Source organism: Mytilus trossulus, chromosome 3 (genome assembly GCF_036588685.1).
Source record: "Mytilus trossulus isolate FHL-02 chromosome 3, PNRI_Mtr1.1.1.hap1, whole genome shotgun sequence".
Classification (NCBI taxonomy): domain Eukaryota; kingdom Metazoa; phylum Mollusca; class Bivalvia; order Mytilida; family Mytilidae; genus Mytilus; species Mytilus trossulus.
Window position 1 is genome coordinate 24562423 of NC_086375.1, and position 18236 is coordinate 24580658.

Genomic DNA, 18236 nt, shown 5'->3' on the forward strand with positions numbered 1-18236 from the left:
AATTCTGCCTCTAGGTCTGCAATTTAGGTTTTCTTTGATATTAACCTAATAAGACCTCTGGCTAAAATAGAACTTCAGGGATTTATACACTTACTTAATTTTTATTTTTAAATTTCAAGATTAAAACACTTTAAATTTTCAACTTGTTTTTCTATGAATACCTACAGATGCACAACAAAGGCATTTCATTCCTAAAACTGTTAATGTATCTTCACATTTTGCACCTTCATATGTCCATAATCCCCATTTCAAATTTTTCTAAAAGTTGTCTATAATTTTCAACAAATTGCCCAGTCAGGCTCCATTAAGTCACATGGATGTAAGAAGATGTGGTATGAGTGTCAATCCATCTAAGTCACAATTTGTAAAAATCAAAGTATGATCTACATGCCTGTATTTAAGATGTCCATTGTCTTATACACAACCATGTTATAATAAATACTGAATGTTATTCTTACAACAAAATGCAATAGTTTCCAAAGGTCAAAATATTATGCAAAAATTTTGCATGTAAACATCGTCCATAATTTATTCAAATCTTTTTGAACTTAACAGTGCAGATATTTTAATTGTTAATTAATTAGCCTAATTATCAGTTTTTTAATGAGTATTTAAATCGTTCAACACCTGGTTGATAAATATAAATACACAATAAGCCTTTGAAACCCAATGAACTAGAACCGACCTCTGGCTTTGTTTCAAGTTATATCTTTGTCCATTCTACCAATATTATCAATTTAACATAACATTTGATGAAAACTTCAATTCAAAATCAAACAATATGTATGTGGTTTTGGCTGTTTGTATTTTACGTTAAGATTTCTTTGACTGTAAGGGCTTTTCTTTTCCATGTTATGTTTATTTGTTCACTTATGCAGTTTTTACAGTATTAGTTATGGTTTATGGCTGTAAAACTTATATCAATGTGGTTCTCACTGTAAGTGGTATATCTTTATGTGATCTCACTGTAAGTGTTAAATCTTTATATGGTCTCACTGTAAGTGTTTTATCTTTATGTGGTTTCACTGTAAGGAGGTCTAACTGTAAGTGATATATCCTAATGTGGTTTGGCTGTAAGTGGTCTCACTATAACTGTTAAAATTGAGAATGGAAATGGAGAATGAATCTTTATGTGATTTGCCTGTAAGTGTTATATCTTTACCGGTATGCGTTTTTACTATAAGTGTTACATCTTTATGTGGTGTCACATAAGTGTTATAATCTTTATGTTGTCTCACTGTAAGTGTTATATCTTGAACTGGTCTCACCGCAAGTGTTACTTTATGTGGTCTTATTGTAAGTGTTTTATTTTTATGTTGTCTCACTGTTAAGTGTTATATCTTTATATGGTCTTAATGTAAGTGTTATATCTTTATGTGGTTTAACTATCAGTATTATATCTTAATGTCATCTCACTGTAAGTGTTATATCTTTATACAGTCTCAAAGTAAGTGATATATCTTCACCTGGTCTTACTGTAAGTGTTATATCTTTATGTGATCTCACTGTAAATTTTATATCTTTATGTGTCTCACTGTAAGTGCTATATCTGTATGTGGTCTCACTGTAAGTGTTTTATCTTTATGTGGTCTCACTATCAGAGATATATCTATATGTGGTCTCACCATCAGAGTTTTATCTTTCAGTGGTCTCATTATAAGAGTTTTGTCTTTAATTGTTCTCATTATAAGAATTTTGTTCTTAAGTGTTCTCACTATAAGAGTTGAATTTTATTTGATCTGACTGTAAGAGGTAAATCTTGATGTAGTATGACTTTAAGTGGTCTAACAATAAGAGTTATGTCTTTTTGTTGTCTGACTGTAAGAGGTCTCACAGTACATGTTATATTGTTTTGTTGTCTGACTGTAAGTGATATACAAACAGTTATCTACACAGAAAAAAATATACTTTTTTAAAATAATGATTCATGTTTTTAAACTAATGTATCTTTACCTAGTCGATTATTATAAACTAAGATGCCTGTTCAAGATAATCACTATTCACAAATGGAATTCTGCCTTAAGATCTATAATTTAGTGGACTATGTAAACATTAACCAAAATAATCCATACCTGAAACATAGTAAATTAGGTAAAAAATATTCTGTCTTAATTTCTTTTTTATATCGAATTTAAATATTTTAATTTTACTTCCTCCTTTATATGTGTTTTATTAATACCTACAGATGTATAGTAGATGCTGAGGCCCTTAACTCCCAACACTGGTAGTATAATGTAGGCAATTCTTCTTCGCATGTTAGTGCCTTTCTTTTCCAATAATGCGTTTGGTTTACATTTTACGAAAAAGACCTATATTTATCAACAAAAAAATCAGTCAGGTTCCTTTATGTCAAAAGTCTATATTTAACATTCTTGTGAACTAAATTATGTTTATATGTATACTGTTTTTGATTTCTTATGCAACAAAGCCCTCTTATTTATTACTTAACATTTAAGTTCTCCAAAGATTATACAAATCTTTTCAAAACTACCAGTGCAGTCAATTTAACAGGCACTTGTGTATAATTCTCAGTATAGAAATGTGTCTCTTAGTTCTTCAACACCTGGCGTATATCTAGAACAATAGGCTATTGCAGTCCAATAGACTAGAACTGACTCCAATCTAAGATTCAAATTGGTGACAAAAACTTGTTTTCTGGCATTTATGGATATCAATGTATGGGTGTAGTGCTTTGTATCTCTGTATAGAGTGTAGTGCTTTGTATTTCTGTATGGATGTTGTGCTTTGTATCTCTGTATAGGTGTAGAGCTTTGTATTTCTGTATGGATGTTGTGCTTTGTGTATAGGTGTAGTGCTTTGTGTTTCTGTATGGATGTTGTGCTTTGTATCTCTGTATGAATGTAGTGCTTTGTATCTTTGTATTTGTGTTGTGCTCTGTATCTCTGTATCGTTGTATTTGTGTAGTGCTTTGTATCTTTGAATGATGTAGTGTTTTATATCTTTGTATGGATATAGTGCTTTGTAGCTCTATGAATGAAGTGCTTTGTAGCTCTATGAATGAAGTGCTTTGTATCTTTGTATGGATGAAGCAATTTGTATCTTTGTATCAATGCAGAGTTTTTTTTTATATCTCTGTATGAATGTATATAGAGGCTTGTATCTCTGTATGGATGAAGCAATTTGTATCTTTGTATCAATGCAGAGTTTTTTTTATATCTCTGTATGAATGTATATAGAGGCTTGTATCTCTGTATGGATGTAGTGCACTGTATCTTTGTACAGATGTAGTGCTTTGTATCTTTATATGGTTGTTGTGCATTGTATTGTTGTATGTGTGTAGTGCTTTGTATCTTTGTATGGGTGTAGTACTTGTTGTATCTCTGTATGGATGAAGTGCTTTGTATCTCTGTATAGGTGTAGTGCTTTGTATCTCTATGGGTATAGAACTTTGTATCTCTGTACGAGTTTAATGCTTTGTATCTCTGTATGGATGTTGTGCTTTGTATCGTTGTATGTGTTGTGATTTGTATCTCTGTTTGGGTGTAGTGATTTGTATCTCTGTTTGGGTGTTTATGTTTGTATCTCTGTTTGGTTGTATTGTTTTGTATCTATGTATGGATATAGAGCTTTGTTTCTCTGTATGTGTGTGGTGCTTTGTATCTCTATATGTATGTAGTGCTTTGTATCTCTGTATAATGCATTGCTTGTATCTCTGTTTGGGTGTAGTGCTTTGTGGTGCTGTATGATGTAGTGCTTGTATCTCTGTATGGGTGTAGTGCTTTGTGTTTCTGTATGGATATAGAGCTTTGTATCTCTGAATGAGTGTTGTGTTTTGTATCTCTGTATGAATGTAGTGCTTTGTATCTTTGTATTTGTGTTGTGCTTTGTATCTCTGTATCGTTGTATGTGTGAAGTGCTTTGTAACTCTTTATGAATGAAAAGCTTTGTATCTTTGTTACAATGAAGTGATTGTTATCTCTGTAAGTGATAATGGTTTTTATTTGTCAATTTTTGGTTCTCTTCCATATCATTTCTTGTTTATTTTTCAACCCTTGATTCCAAGCTTCAGCTTGAGTAGCAATTTTTGTACCATATTGATTTCCAACAACATCATTTGCACAAAAATCTTTAGCAAGGGATCAACATCAAACCTATTTTCATTTTTTTACTTTCAGAGATATCAGACTTATTTCATCAAAATAGAAGATAGCTGGTGAATTCCTGGTGTTTTAATTTGTCTACAAACAGAAAGGGAACATTGATTGTCCCTCCATTTTACTGAAATTTTATAATTTTATATGCACCCCTTTTTACTGAAATTTTATAATCTTATACCTTCAATTTCAATCTTGAAACAAAACATATTTAAAACAGAAACACATTTATTTTAAAGCAATTAGCCATAGGTCTAAATTGTAAGAAATACTTAAACATTTAAAGTTTTTAAACGTAACATGATCAAATGTACAATGAATTGAAAAGATAAGTGTTAAAAATCCCCTTAAAAGTGTATTGTAAAGCAGTGAAAAATCTCCTTAAATGTGTATTGTAAAGCAGTGAGCTTAACTGTTCAATAGGGTAGATTTACACCAAGATAAAAGTCTTTCACTTATTGATCTTATATTGTTAAATGTTAATGGTTTGCTTTTATATAGTATTCCGTAATACAAGAGAAATATAGATCTGAAGTTGAGCCATTACATGGTCAAGTTTATTGCACTTGTTAAGAATTATCTTGAGGAAAGAACAATTTTTCTGCTGGGTTATTAAAACCTCTAGATATCATATATTTTTTCTCTCTTAAAATTCATTTCAGAAAAAGTTAAAAATGTTAAAAATGTTGAAATTGTTAAAAAATTTTCAAACAACAGTTGATTGAGTTTGGTATGAATTGAAGCTTTTGATGTTCCAACTTGGTAAGGGACTTTCTGTTTTGGATTTTCCTTGAAGTTCAGCATTTTTTTATATTTTACATTTGATTGATGAGAAGAAATGTTCAGAGATAACCATTAGGTTTTAACTCAAAATCCCCAAAGATTAATGCTGTTGTCAATAGAGAAAGGTTTTTGGAGAACTTGAGACAACAATCACAGAAAATACGGATAACATTTTTAAAAGAAAGAGAATTTTCATCATTTGTCCAAAAATTTGCCCAACTCTTAAATCAAAAGCAGTTACTGTGAGCTACAGTTACAGATTGGTCATAGCCTGCAATTGCAATTATAAAACTTGCATTCTAGACCATTATCAACAATTTCCTTGAGTCATGAAAAAATTATAAATAAACTCTAGAAAACACCTAATATAAGCCAGAAACTTCAAATTCACCATAGAGATATGACAACAGACCAGTGAGACAACCAGGAGATTCCTAACATAAGACAGCTGCCAGCAATGTTCAGTTTGTTCTATAGCACTTTCATGTGATGTGGAATAAACAATTTTAAACTGCTGTACAAACAGTTATATCCGAATTAAAATTAAAAATTAATGGAATTCAATACTTTTATTAAAAACTTAATAATAAATGAAAATTTTCAAATAATTGAGTAATATTCTAGTGCAATCTAATTACACCATAGGATATATTGACTTGATACTATCAAAATCGTGTGGAAATTGAAATCTATACGCTAAAAATATTCAATAAAAAGTTCATTGCGCCTGATTTAACTTCAATAATCGTAGACATATTAGACTTACATGTCTGAAAATTAAAAGATAGCCTAAATCAACATTTATTAATTACAATGAAATCTTTGGCCGTAAGTGTTCCGTGAAAATCTTCCCAAGTAAGGAAAAGTAATTGTTATATTGTAATCTATACTAGATTATAGGGAACCAGGTATATATTATTTTAGGACATGACTTGAAGTGTATATTCTATTAAATAAACCGCAATACTTTAAGGATACAAATAACCAAAAACCACAATGATCCCCAAAAACCATAATGAACCACAACTGCCACATTATCAAGTTCATCTTGAATACCCACTTAAACACAATCCAATTGCTGTTGAAATTGATTTAACCTTTTCAATTTAAAATCACACAAAACCAGATTAAAATTATGTTATGTATAATTTAAACATACAAATCTTCAAAGGGTATTGAAATATGACCAAATATTTGGTTTATAGTAAAAATTGTTTTGTTATTTCTCTTAGCTTATTAATTTCATAACTTTCAAAAACATCAATATTTACACTTTATTCGTGACAATTGAAACCTTGTGTGAAAATAAAATATACAGAGGTAAAAATAGTATCAATTGTTGTAGATTGTATGATAAAAAGAATTCAAAGATTATTATCAAATTGTTAACGTTAAAAAAGGAAACAATTTTCGAATTTTAAAAAATCTTTCAGATAAGATCTTCATTTCTAAAGAAAAAATATACTTGTTAATGAGGTATGTTCTAGTGATGAAATTTTACACAAATCAACAAAACTATGTAAGAAAGTACAAGAGTTATATGGCCCATATTTCCTTTATTATACTAGAATATGTAATTTTTTAAGAATACCTAGTATATCTTGAAAATTATATGCATTTTTGATAATTTTAACACTACTGAGTTCTGATTTTCCAACCCCCTCAAATGGACTTTTTCTTTGCAGTTTAAGAAATATAAAGTATGAATAAAGTTTTATAAATTATGCATTGTATTATGCTGAAAAAAAGTGCTTATATTCACTTACTAAGCAAACATTTTTACAACAAATTTGGACACACATTTTCATTATTTTACTGTTTTGCACCTTTTGTGTTCCAGGTAAAAAAAACTTGCTTTATATACTAAATGACAAGATCTTATTGTTTTCCAATAAAATAAAAAATATAGCTACCTTTCCATTTTTGTCTAGTTGCTTTTTCCTTTCCTTTGATTTTTTGCTCATACAATCCAGAGAGTGGCTAGCACCCATGATAGTATATTTTTCACATATTCACCTCATTTCCAATTTTTATATAAATTGTTACTTTCAAGAAATTAGCGTTGATTAGTCCTAAAGTTTCAATTAAATCCATTTCACTTTCATTTCTTAAACACCTGTTCAACCAGAACCAAATACAGTCATTCCACTTTAATTACAGGGGAGGTTAACGTAATTGTTTATATCTATACCTATATATTACCTACATTACAACTAAATCGAACATAAACCTGACCACCCCTTTTAAATTAAAACCAGGATTTAAATTTGAATTATGACTTTATGTGTATTGGACTCAAAAGTACTTTAACAGAACTTTTGTAAACCAAAATATTGGGATTTTTAACGTTGATAATGGGACAATATTTACCTACTATTCTTTAAATTACTAAAACTGCATTCAATATTTATTTATTTTTTATAAACAGGGTGTTAATACTTTAACAATTATGTATTGTCTATTAAATAATATCTTGGCAAAGGGACAATAACTCATTCATTTTAAAACCAAAATGCACAAAATCTTTCCGATTATGGATTATGTATTGATGATTTGACAGAATAAACAATTCGATAATTTTCATAAATGTTTTAATGACAGTTCATGCAGTGGTTTAAATCCAACATAATATCTGTTTGGGTATCTTATAATCTGTTATGGCAGGCGATAATTGCGGTTAACATTTAATGGTATTGTCTGCCAGACCACCATTGACTTGACCTATGGGCTTTTAATTTAGACATAAATAAATTAAAGAAAATCTGAGAGTGTGTTTTGTACTATAAATATTTACAGCTATATTTTCTAACAATATTTTTTTCCAGTCGAACTCACTTTTTGAAAAACTGATGTTTCGGTGATTTCACATCTACCTTTAATGTAAATCAAATCTAATATCTCTTTTAAGCTTTTTGATAAACATTTAAATGACTTTGTGAAGATAGTAAACAATCTTTTTTTAAGAAAATCTCATGCAAAGCTATTTCATGTTTGTTTCTGTTGGTAACATTCCAATTTTTCAAAAGATATTCCCAAGAGGCAACAAAAAATCTACATTCAAGGACAGACATTTGTAACAATTTATAAAAGTCAATCTAATTTATTGTGATTTTTTGGGTTTTTTTTTTGGCTGCTGATTTAGTTCTTATAGAAGACCAGGTCAGCTTTTGTTAGTCTACGGGTCCTGGCTTTTTAGCTAAATTTGTCTTACTGTGGATTCATTATTTTTGTTGGATACTAATTTTCGTTGATTTTGTTGGTACTGGTAAACCACGAAAATAAATGCTCAACAAATAACAAATTTTCTGTAGGCTTATATGCAGACATAGTCAGAAACATGAAATTAAGTATACAAGAACATGTAGCTTTCTCTTTATCCACTAAAATTGGTACCCATGAAAACAAATTAATCCACAGTATCAAGAGATTTTCAGGGTGAAATTGTTCATGTGATGCAACATTATTTGAAAATATTTTAAATAAAAAAAAGATAGATGTTAAATATTTGAATTTGGTCTCCTGATTTGGATTTATCTATTGATAAATTAGTATCAATATCCAATGAAAGGTTGGAGAAGAAAACATTTGATTTTCTAAGCTACGTAATTTTATGGTTAAAACATATGTACCTTTTCAAAGTCATTAAAATTTATATTTCAATGAATATTTAAATTTGTGGTTTCCCTTTACCATAAAAACTTTTATGTCATGAATATTAATGAATCAATATTCATTTGTTTACTATGTGTTCATCCTGAATATGTATGAAATATTTGCCACTGGCTATTTGTACACAATTATAAATTAATCTATATTTTAATGGATAGTTTTCAATGTATTCAAACTATAAGTCTGTAAATTATTTAGCATATCAATGGTAATTTTTCTATAACATGTATTTTATTGCTTCGACTTAAGTTAAACAAATAGATTTATCAACAGTTACTCTGAATTGATTGACAACCATTGAATAATTGGGTGCATTTAATCAATACGATCATGTATATGCTTGCTGTATTGTGCAGTAAAATCTTTTAAGATCTATAGGTAGATAATTTATGACAGGCATTTTACAGGAAATAAAATATCATATATTAACTTAAATGTCATATATTATCTTTTAAACATGGTGCAAAAGTAAATATTAAGTTACTTTGTAAAGAAACTGTCATTTTTAAAAATAAATCAATATTTTATGAAACATGTTTAAACTTTGAATTAAGTTTCACTAGGTTTATCTCCCTTTAACCAACTTTTCATAAAGACTGAAGAGTTATTGCCCATTAAATGTACTACGATTGTAACACATTATTGTTTAATTAGATATAGGAAGATGTGGTGTGAGTGCCAATGAGACAACTCTCCATCCAAATAACAATTTAAAAAAAAGTAAACCATTATAGGTCAATGTACGGCCTTCAACACGGAGCCTTGGCTCACAGTGAACAACAAGCTATAAAAGGCCCCAAAATTACAAGTGTAAAACCATTCAAATGAGCAAACCAACCGTCTAACCTATATAAAAAACCGAGAAACGAGAAACACATATAAATTACATAAACTAATGACAACTACTGTACATCAGATTCCTGACTTAGGACAGGTGCAAATATATTAGCCCTTTTCTATTCACTCAGTCATGTGTATAAACATGAACTCTTTGACATTTGTATATAAAAGTTTATTGTATAAGAAGCAGCAAAAACTGTGTGAGCTGCACATAATATTTCAGAGCCATATCATTTGGTTGTGTTGTAAAAATTCCATTATACATGTATTATTTTTTAAATCATTCACAGCTTTTCTAGACATATTGTGCTACTGAATGACTGTATGTTGACCTTTTAATATTTTCTAGTTAATTGACATCATGATGTCTTTATTTTAAACTCTTAACCCATTGGATGTTGGATGTGTATTAATTGATAATTTAGTCTTTGATGCATGATTTTTTTCTTATTAGTTGTTAGTGGCTTTGAACTATAGCTAGCTGTCAGTTACTACAAGTACTCTCAGATCAGTACTTGGTGTCTTTTTATTGTTGGGATATACAAGTAAAAGGCCAGGTCCACTCTGTGTTTTTGTTAGATATATTTGTCTTTGTATCTTCTGATGAGTAAAGTCTTTTTCAACTGATTTTTAAGTCTGCCAAACAAAAGTTTGTACTCTCATTGTTTTTGCTCAATTCTTCTTTTCTTTTTTATATCACTTCACATCTCTTTTAATTCATTAATAAAAGAGTTATATTTACTTTCTGAAGTATTATCAGCTAAACAAGAATGTGTCCAAAGTACACGGATGCCCCACTCGCACTATCATTTTCCATGTTCAATGGACCATGAAATTGGATAAAAAATATAATTAGGCATTAAAATTAGAAAGATACTATCATAGGGAACACGTGTACTAAGTTTCAAGTTGATTGGACTTCAACTTCATCAAAACTACCTTGACCAAAACTTTTAACCTGAAACATGCACTTTCATTTTCTATGTTCAGTGGACCGTGAAATTGGGGTCAAAAGTTTAATTTGGCTTTAAAATTAGAAAGATCATATCATAAGGAACATGTGTACTAAGTTTCAAGTTGATTGGACTTCAACTTCATCAAAAACTACCTTGACCAAAACCTTTAACTTGAAGCGGGACAGATGGACGAACTGACGGACGAACAAACAGACAGACAAGCGAACGGACAGACAGATAGACGAACGGACGCACAGACCAGAAAACATAATGCCCCTCTACTATCGTAGGTGGGGCATAAAAATGTCACAATAAATTTGGTAACTGACTGAAAAGGATCCATACAAATATGATGTTAATTTTTCATATATCTGTGGTGTAAGTGACCATAAATATGTCCCCAATTCTATCCTCATTTCCTGAATTTGACCTCAATAAATGCGACCTATAACAAAATTGTTCATTGACATGAGTTGCCAAATATGAAGCAGAAATTGCTCATTCTTTAAAATTACCCAAGCTATAACCCCCAGTTCTTCATTTGTGTATATGTTAATCAATCTTTAATCTAACTGTGTAGTGTTTTGACTTTCTTTGATTTTTTTTTAATTCATGGTGATTTTTTTTTATCTTGTTTCTTTCTCTTTCATTACAAGATGCCCTTGTCTATCTTTTTAGACTCAATAGTAATTGATACTGGTATGCTTATGTTGATGCTGGTGTGATTATGAGGTGGTCCTCACACACCTGTGTTCCAACTCTAAATATATTGCTGAATGATCATTTTTAACACTTTCTCTAGAGGCAAATTAGAGTTATCCTTCTTTAGACAGAAAATCATAGTAAAAGAAAGATAACTCTGTCTAACTATAAAATAAAAATTCATGAATCTTTATAAACACTTTATCACAACACTAAGGAAACAGTAAACAATAGTGTCACAAAGTTATTTGCTCTTGGATTAGGGTTAAGATGTTTGATAAACATTCCAGAGATATGTAGTTTACCTTCCCCTAACCAAGTTGGTGTAAAATGGTACCGTAATATGATTTAAATAGCATATCTGATGTAAAATTTGTTTCTGGATCCACAAAACAAGCATTGTTACATTTACCCATAAGCTTTGTTGGTTTATAAATAAAGTTTGTATAACATCATTTATATGACTAAATATGAACCACAATGGAATGTGAATATACTTTGTGGGATCTCATTTAATTATCATTTTATATTAACTGCCAAAAATTTAAAAAAATGTTTTTCACATATAAATCTTGCAATTTAAAATGTATGTAAAAAACTTATAACAGGCTATTATTTAAACTTGGAATTATTTTTAATTATGGAATTTGCAAAATTTTCTGTGCTGGAAATTTTTTGATAAATTCCATGTTTTTTTGGTATAATAATGTTTTGAGCGGTTCATAACACTTTCCATATAATGTATTTTGTATACATAGTGTTGTGCGCGGCACAGTACATTCTATTGAACTAGAGGCTCTAAAGAGCCTGTGTCGCTCACCTTGGTCTATGTGCATATTAAACAAAGGACACAAATGGATTCATGACAAAATTGTATTTTGGTGATGGTGATGTGTTTGAAGTTCTTACTTTACTGAACGATTTTGCTTCTTACAATTATATCTATCATGAACTTTGCCCATTAGTAACAGAGAACTATATTTGGTAAAAATTTACATAAATTTACCAAATTAATGAAAATTGTTAAAAATTGACTATAAAGGGCAATAACTCCTTAAGGGGTCAATTTACCATTTAGGTCATGTTGACTTATTTGTAGATCTTACTTTGCTGAACATTATTGCTGTTTACAGTTTATCGCTATCTATAATAGTATTCAAGATAACCAAAAACGGCAAAATTTCTTTAAAAATTACCAATTGGAGGGCAGCAACCCAACAACCAGTTGTCCAATTCATCTGAAAAATTCAGGGCAGATAGATATTGACTTGATTAACAATTTAATTTCTTGTCAGATTTGCTCTAGATGCTTTGGTTTCATAGTTATAAGCAAAAAACTGCATTTTACCCCTATGTTCTATTTTTAGCCGTGGCGGCCATCTTGGTTGAATGGCCAGGTCATCGGACACATTTTTCAAACTAGATACCCCAAAGATGATTGTGGCCTAGTAGTTTCAGTGGAGATTTTGTAAAAGATTACTTAGATTTATGAAAAATGGTTAAAGATTGACTATAAAGGGCAATAACTCCTAAAGGGGTCAACTGACCATTTTGGTCATGTTGACTTATTTGTAGATCTTACTTTGCTGAACATTATTGCTGTTTTTACAATTTATCTCTATCTATAATAATATTCAAGATAATAACCAAAAACAGCAAAATTTCCTCAAAATTACCAATTCAGGGGCAGCAACCCAACAACTGATTGACCGATTCATCTGAAAATTTCAGGGCAGATAGTTCTTGACCTGATAAACATTTTTATCCCATGTCAGATTTCCTCAAAATGCTTTGGTTTTTGAGTTATAAGCCAAAAACTGCATTTTACCCCTATGTTCTATTTTTAGCGGTGGCGGCCATCTTGGTTGGTTGACCAGGTCACGCCACACATTTTTTAAACTAGATACCCCAAAGATGATTGTGGCCAAGTTTGGATTAATTTTGCCAAGTAGTTTCAGAGAAGATTTTTGTAAAAGATTACTTTAATTTACGAAAAATGGTTAAAAATTGACTATAAAGGGCAATAACTCCTAAACGGGTCAACTGACCATTTTGGTCATGTTGACTTATTTGTAGATCTTACTTTGCTGAACATTATTGCTGTTTACAGTTTATCTCTATCTATAATAATATTCAAGATAATAACCAAAAACAGCAAAATTTCCTCAAAATTACCAATTCAGGGGCAGCAACCCAACAACCGATTGACCGATTCATCTGAAAATTTTAAGGCAGATAGATCTTGACCTGATTAACATTTTTATCCCATGTCAGATTTCCTCAAAATGCTTTGGTTTTTGAGTTATAAGCCAAAAACTGCATTTTACCCCTTTGTTCTATTTTTAGCCGTGGCGGCCATCTTGGTTGGTTGACCAGGTCACGCCACACATTTTTTAAACTAGATACCCCAAAGATGATTGTGGCCAAGTTTGGATTAATTTGGCCAAGTAGTTTCAGAGGAGAAGATTTTTGTAAAAGATTACTTTAATTAACGAAAAATGGTTAAAAATTGACTATAAAGGGCAATAACTCCTAAACGGGTCAACTGACCATTTTGGTCATGTTGACTTATTTGTAGATCATTGCTGAACATTATTGCTGTTTACAGTTTATCTCTAACTATAATAATATTCAAGATAATAACCAAAAACAGCAAAATTTCTTCAAAATTACCAATTCAGGGGCAGCAACCCAACAACCGATTGACCGATTCATCTGAAAATTTTAGGGCAGATAGATCTTGACCTGATAAACATTTTTACCCCATGTCAGATTTGCTCTAAATGCTTTGGTTTTTGAGTTATAAGCCAAAAACTGCATTTTACCCCTATGTTCTATTTTTAGCCGTGGCGGCCATCTTGGTTGGTTGACCGGGTCACGCCACACATTTTTTAAACTAGATACCCCAATGATGATTGTGGCCAAGTTTGGTTAGATTTGGCCCAGTAGTTTCAGAGGAGAAGATTTTTGTAAAAGTTAACGACGACGGACGACGACGGACGACGACAGACGACGACGGACGACGACGGACGACGGACGCCAAGTGATGAGAAAAGCTCACTTGGCCCTTCGGGCCAGGTGAGCTAAAAAGGACTATCTTTTTTGTTAAAGAAATTGTTGTGCGCAGCACAGACCATTGAAGTACAGAATAAACATGGAATTTATTAAAAATTTCTAACACAAGAAATTATGAAAATTCCATAGTTAATAATAATTCCAAGTTCAAATAATAGCCTGTTTTATGTTTATTATTTTGATTTATGCAATTTTACATTTCTTTTTAAGAATAAGGACGCAGATTAATTCACTTCAATTATAGCAGTTTACACAAACATTCCCCAATAATCTTAGGGACATTCAGTATAAAGTATATAATATTGAGGTAGGGAAAAAAAACCAACATATCCACTCTTTCCCACAGATCCTGTTATTATTTAGCTTTAGTCTGTAAATGCATGCATCTAGAATGAATTTAAGTCACCAGTTTTTTTAATATAATTTGGTCTATACAATTGATTGATTGAGGTTCTTGACACTCAGTTTTTTACATTGATGGAGGAAACCAGTTTCCACGAGAAAATCACAATTTTTTATTGGAAAAATGAGAACCTAGTCAATTACGATTGAAGTTGAACAAGCCTGCAACACACAGGGTTCAAACTCACAACCTCAGTGCTGACAGGCTTGTGATATAATAGTTGGATTACTTTGACCACTCAGCTTCGAGGCACCCTAGTCTAAACAAGAGAATCCACAAATTTTGCATTTGTTTATGCAGCCTGTTAAAGAGAACTATATCAAAGGTCCTACATATTCAATTAACTGGTATTGATTCAAAATGTTTTTTTTATAATTTACCGGTAATTAAAATCTCCTTAGTATCTTCCAGAACAGATTTGTAATCAATGATTTTCTAATTAAAATCTCATTTAAAGAAGCAATTTGTACTTTTTTGCTCTTTTACACATTATAATATTGAGACAAGGAGATGTGGCATGATTACCAATGGGACAACTATACACCAGAGATCAAAAGATAAGGATATAAACAACAACAAACATTAACTGTGGGACATTCCCATCACATTTACTGTTTCTTTGAAAAATAAAATTGACTTTCAAGTTAGCTAATTTTAGAGAGTATCATCCAATCAGTGTTTGCATGGGCAGGCTCATGATTTGTAAGGTTGCACTTATAAATTTTTGTAGAAACACAGTTTCAAATGCACTAAGACAAAGTCTAGCTGAAATTTTTTAACTGCTTTATGAATGGTAGCTTTTTTTAAATTATATTTATATATTTGGCCTACATTTAATGAACTTATTCATTCTGGGCCTGCTATTATATTCATTCATATCAAGTCTTTTAAACATGAAATTATTAATATTGTGCCTGAGAAACATCTATATATTCAAATTAGAACTGCATATAATATACTTATTATTTAGGCCTGCTAAAAGATATAAATTTCATTTCAGAACATATTCATACTGGAACATCTACAAATGATTCAACTCAATATTTGATCTGCTATACTTGTATACATTCATTCATATTTGACCTTGTAAAAATGTTTTATCATAGTTGGCCTGCTTTTAATAGAATTCATATTCACACTGTTAAACTTCCTACTGAAACAAATCCTGATGAAACCTTACATAAAAGAGTGTAAAGTCAGATAATCTAATTTTGTTCAGAAACCAAATAAGGTTCATACATTGAAACTTGAATTTTCTGCCGATTTGAAACACATAAAAATTTCTTGAATTAGCAATTCAAACCCCTGTATAACAGAATTAAAACATTTTTATTACCTACTCCAATATGAAATATCTATTTAAAGGAGTATTTTAATGGTTTAAAGATCTGTTTAATCTGCCGTTAAGTGTCTTTTATTCACACCCAATGATAATTTGATATACCCTATCAAACAATCAGATTTAAAGATATTGATGTCATTAATGTCCGCTATTTTACAATGCAGAAGTCAAAACATTTGATCACATTCAGATGTTTTACAAAGAGTTTTAAATACCGCTGGGTTTTAATAAGATGGAATTAATATCCCATGCTTCATTGTGTAATAAAATTTCACCTAATTTAAAATTTTTTACAAGCAAATAAATAAGAATTAAAATTACACAATAAGAGAGTTGAAAATTTTAAAGAGACATGCAGATTTAAAAAAAATCTTTTCATACATGTACCTTGAAAGAAGTTTTATGTATAAGTATGGACAAAAAAATGCTGATTAATGCTTTTTAAAATATTTATTTGTATGGTGTCCAGACTTTTGAACACAATTAAAAATATTTTTCTTCATATAGTGACCTATAATTTACTATACATGTACCTTATTTAACAAACCACAATAGCCACAAAATGGTACAAAGTGTTCTAATCATAAAATTTTCACAGTACACAAGTAAGTCCTAAGAACTAGTAATAGAAGGGCTACTGTGTGGTTTTTGAATCATTGCCAGTATTGACTTCACACTTGACAAATACTTGTAGTAGTTCTCCAAAAGTCATTCAAATATGTAGTATCCCACTGACAAACAAACAGAGTTGACGATTGACATTTTTACCCTTGTAAAGGGCACATGTTTCATTATTCAGCACAAGTATTTAGTTTGTAGAAGGCACTATTTTATAAAGATTAAAAATCCTAAAAGACCTCTTATTCTGCAAATTTTTTTTACCCAGTTGTAAATGAGTAAGATTTCATTTTGCTGTTCTAGTAAAACTTGCAGAAGGCACTTTATTTTCTTTATAAATCATGAAAATACAAATAGACCTCATATTAGGCAAACATTTATACCCAGTTGTAAATGAAAAAGGTTTCATTTTTCAGCACTAGTAAAGCTACTGTAGAAGGCACTTTTCCCAATCAACATAGAAAAAGAATATTCTATTCTGCAGTCCTTATGGGGTTGTTTTCAAACATTCCATGATGTAGAGGGCACTGTGTTCCACTGAGGTAAACAAAATCCTAACATGGCACTGATCTTTTTTGAATGGAAAACTTACCTATAAAATAAACACTCCTTATTTTACTGCCAGATCCATCGTCTTTGAACAAAGCCTTTTGACTTTTTAAGGTTTCAATAGAAGCCTCTTTTTCCTTGGTGAATGTTACTCAGCAAGTATTTCAAAACAGTTGCTTCCATTTGACTGTTGCTTTTGTATATTACTTGTTATTGTCATATACATGTTCACCCAATACTTTTATTCATTTCTGAGGATACAGCAAACAAACCAAAATGGCTGCTATTTCTTTAAATTGAGTTATAAAGACAACTGACTTCCATATGGACTATATACCTGGCTATTCTGACATGCTCTATTGAAAAAAACTTATACAAAGGGAAATCATTTGTTCATGCTTTATGCAGATTTGACTGGATCATATGCTCATTCCACTGTGTATCATTTTTAGTTACCAGGTACTATAGTTAATGTATAATTATCTGGAAGAAAATGTTGGATAAATGCTGTTTGATTTGACAGTAGATTCCTCTCATCTGTTCAAGTATTTTCCAAATCCAAAGTTATCTTAGATAATCAAAGATGCTATTGAAAAATTCAAATAAAAATGCTCTGAATGAATGATGATAAAACTTTGTTAACTGACCAATTTTTATACAACTTCTCTCAGTATGAAAAAATATAAATGGAACTGACCACTTGCTATAAAAGATGTTAAAAGATGAGTGGACTCTGCTGTAAAATTTATTTGTTATCCCTTTTTTTTCATTTTAACACAGATAACTTTGTGTTTCCTTGCATATGCTGGTACCTTAAGCAAATTTCAGTAGATTTTGGTAAATGTTACTTTTTCTTCAGCAGAAAGCAAAAAAGAAAGATGGACTATCATGGCAGAGAACCATAGCAACCATTCACACATGACAAAGCCAATTGTATCTTGAATGTTTTATGACCCTAAGATGTTTTCCTTGTGTTGTTGGGTTGCGTTTTAAGTAACTTATTTGTGTACAACTTCCTATTGTTGAAGCATGTGATTCTCTAGATCTTCATTTCAGCTTACTATAAATTGGGTTGCTGTCTCTTTTCTGTTTATCCTAGATCATTTTTATTTACAGAAGACCCTGTTTGCAAATTTTTGTTCAATGTTGTGTTGATTATCTGTTCTTAATTTCTTATAACATTA

The 18236-nt window shown here is 30.5% G+C and overlaps 1 protein-coding gene across 1 annotated transcript in view; it reads right to left on the reverse strand.

The window, feature by feature from the left end:
- Nucleotides 1–7019, reverse strand: part of LOC134710564 (muscle-specific protein 300 kDa-like) — a 28541-nt gene extending 21522 nt beyond the window's left edge. The window contains exon 1 of the mRNA XM_063570940.1: nucleotides 6812–7019. Coding sequence (XP_063427010.1) covers nucleotides 6812–6889 — 78 coding nt within the window. The 5' untranslated portion in view covers nucleotides 6890–7019. The remainder of the gene's footprint in view (nucleotides 1–6811) is intronic.
- Between the last annotated feature and the right edge of the window lie 11217 nt (nucleotides 7020–18236).